General features: G+C 42.4%; 2 protein-coding genes across 2 annotated transcripts; both read left to right on the forward strand.

The window, feature by feature from the left end:
• Window positions 1–51: 51 nt before the first annotated feature.
• TEOVI_000770200 (radial spoke protein RSP10, putative) lies at window positions 52–1,020 on the forward strand (the record flags this gene model as incomplete). The annotated part of the gene is made up of 1 exon (XM_067222584.1): window positions 52–1,020. One exon carries the CDS (start codon window positions 52–54, stop codon window positions 1,018–1,020), a length of 969 nt encoding a protein of 322 aa, XP_067078685.1.
• A 654-nt stretch (window positions 1,021–1,674) lies between these two features.
• Window positions 1,675–1,989, forward strand: TEOVI_000770300 (uncharacterized protein; the record flags this gene model as incomplete). The annotated part of the gene is made up of 1 exon (XM_067222585.1): window positions 1,675–1,989. One exon carries the CDS (start codon window positions 1,675–1,677, stop codon window positions 1,987–1,989), a length of 315 nt encoding a protein of 104 aa, XP_067078686.1.
• Window positions 1,990–2,006: the final 17 nt, after the last annotated feature.

Consider the following 2,006-nt stretch of genomic DNA (forward strand, 5'->3'; position numbering starts at 1 on the left):
ATATATATATATATATATTTGAATTCCAGTATATAAACTGAACAGGTAGATATGTCGAAGCAAAAGAATGTGGAGATAAACTACGATGAGGTTGATGAGACGACGGGGTTTAAAGCTGCAGAGATGTTTGTATGGTTGAAATTTGAGGAATCATACCTGCAAAAGCCTGAGGATGAGCGTGAGGCGGATGTGGATGCATGGGCTGATACCTTTTGTGAAGAAATGGAAGGGGAAGGTATGAATTATGACCGCAACTTTGTCCGTTCCGTATGCACGCTGGGAATATATGCCGGGCTTCGTGATGAGTTCCAACAGCGCACGGGAAGTGGAAAGGCAATTTATGCTAATGGTGACCGCTATGATGGGGAGTTTTTTGAAGGGAAGAAACATGGAAGGGGGCGGTACATTTTTGTGAGTTTGGGGAAAAGTGAGTGCGATAGAATTGTGGAGAAGGAGCTGCAGAAGCTCGGTGATGTGGTGGCTGGTGAGAACTTTGTGAAGGCTGTAGCGGACAGATATAAGATAGGCTGTCACATCATTTCATATATTATTGAATACGGGTTTCATCCATGCTATCATGGAGACTACGTGCGCGGTAAGCGTGTTGGGCGAGGACTAATGAAGAACAAAGACGGTACGGTGTATAAGGGAGAATTCCTCGAGAACAAGCGTGAGGGTCGCGGGATGTTTTTTTACCTCAATGGTGACATTTACTCGGGCAACTGGAAGAATGGACGCAAGCATGGTTATGGGACATATCACTTTGTAGGCGGAAACGAATATCGCGGCATGTGGAATGATGGCGTCTTTACACACGGCCAGTGGATATTCCCTGATGGGGTTTATTATGAGGGACACTTCAACAAAAAGAACAGGCCTTGTGATGAAGCGGCATCTATGCATTACCCAGCGCTGAAAATGGCTCAAACGGGTACATTTAAACGAGGCACGTGGGCTCCCACCAGCGCACTTGAAGTGTGTGAAGAAACTCCGGTCGACGGCATGACGTGGACCGATTAGAATGGATGAACTCCGATGTAATTGTGGATGTACTACTTTTTTCTTTTCTTTCTTTTTTTCTTCTTTTGTCATGTTAGAACCTTTCACTCGCGCTCTCTGCGAGACTTCCCCATTCGCATTGCTTGTTATTACTTCTCTTCTACTATTTAACCTCTCCACTGTATTTCTCTGGGATTGGAATGGAGGCTGAAATTCTCTTTTCTTCCTTCTTTTCTTTTTTCTTTTTTTTTTCTTTTGTATCGGAAGAAATAACAGTGATGATATGGATGGGGGTTCCATCACATGCCTTCTTACACGTTCTCTGCAGCGATTCCGCATTGTCAAATGTAAATAAATAAGTGAATAAAAATATATGAGTGTATAACGTGTACGGGTGTATTTCTGTACTTGTACCATTGTCTTCACCATCTCTCCCCCACTTTTTTTTTTGCTGTTTCCATAACACTACTTGCTAATTGTTTCTTTTTTTTTTTTCTTTAAAAGAGGATAAGTTTCTCAGAGAGACCCCCGCTTGTGAGGAGACCCCATTTTTTTTTTTTTGTTGTTGTTGCCCTTTTGTTTCTTGTATTGAAAAACAACAACAAAAACAAAAGAAGAAGAATAAAAAAAAAAGAGAGAGAGTAAAAGCGCGCCTACGCATACAAGCGCAGAAAAATGGTTTACACTCGTTGGAAGTGTGACCGGCTACCGGTTTTCCAACTGAAATTATTCACTCAGGAATATCCGATGCATGCCGCGGTTGGGATTTTCACTATTATATTTTTATGGAAGCACATGAGCCATTGCTCAGAGGAAACGGAACGCAAATATGGCTGGTGGGCGGGATATCCCTACTGGCGTGATCCCATTGCCCGCAGGAATGAAACTAAATATAAGCAAATGATTATTAATAATGATGTTGACATTACACATCCCAAATGGACGGGATGTTCCGTAGAGCAATTGGAGGAGTTAAGTCGAGTCGTGTAGTGTAGTGTAGTGTAGTG

This window comes from Trypanosoma equiperdum (assembly GCF_001457755.1).
Source record: "Trypanosoma equiperdum strain OVI genome assembly, contig: ctg_1660, whole genome shotgun sequence".
Taxonomy (NCBI): Eukaryota; Euglenozoa; class Kinetoplastea; order Trypanosomatida; family Trypanosomatidae; genus Trypanosoma; species Trypanosoma equiperdum.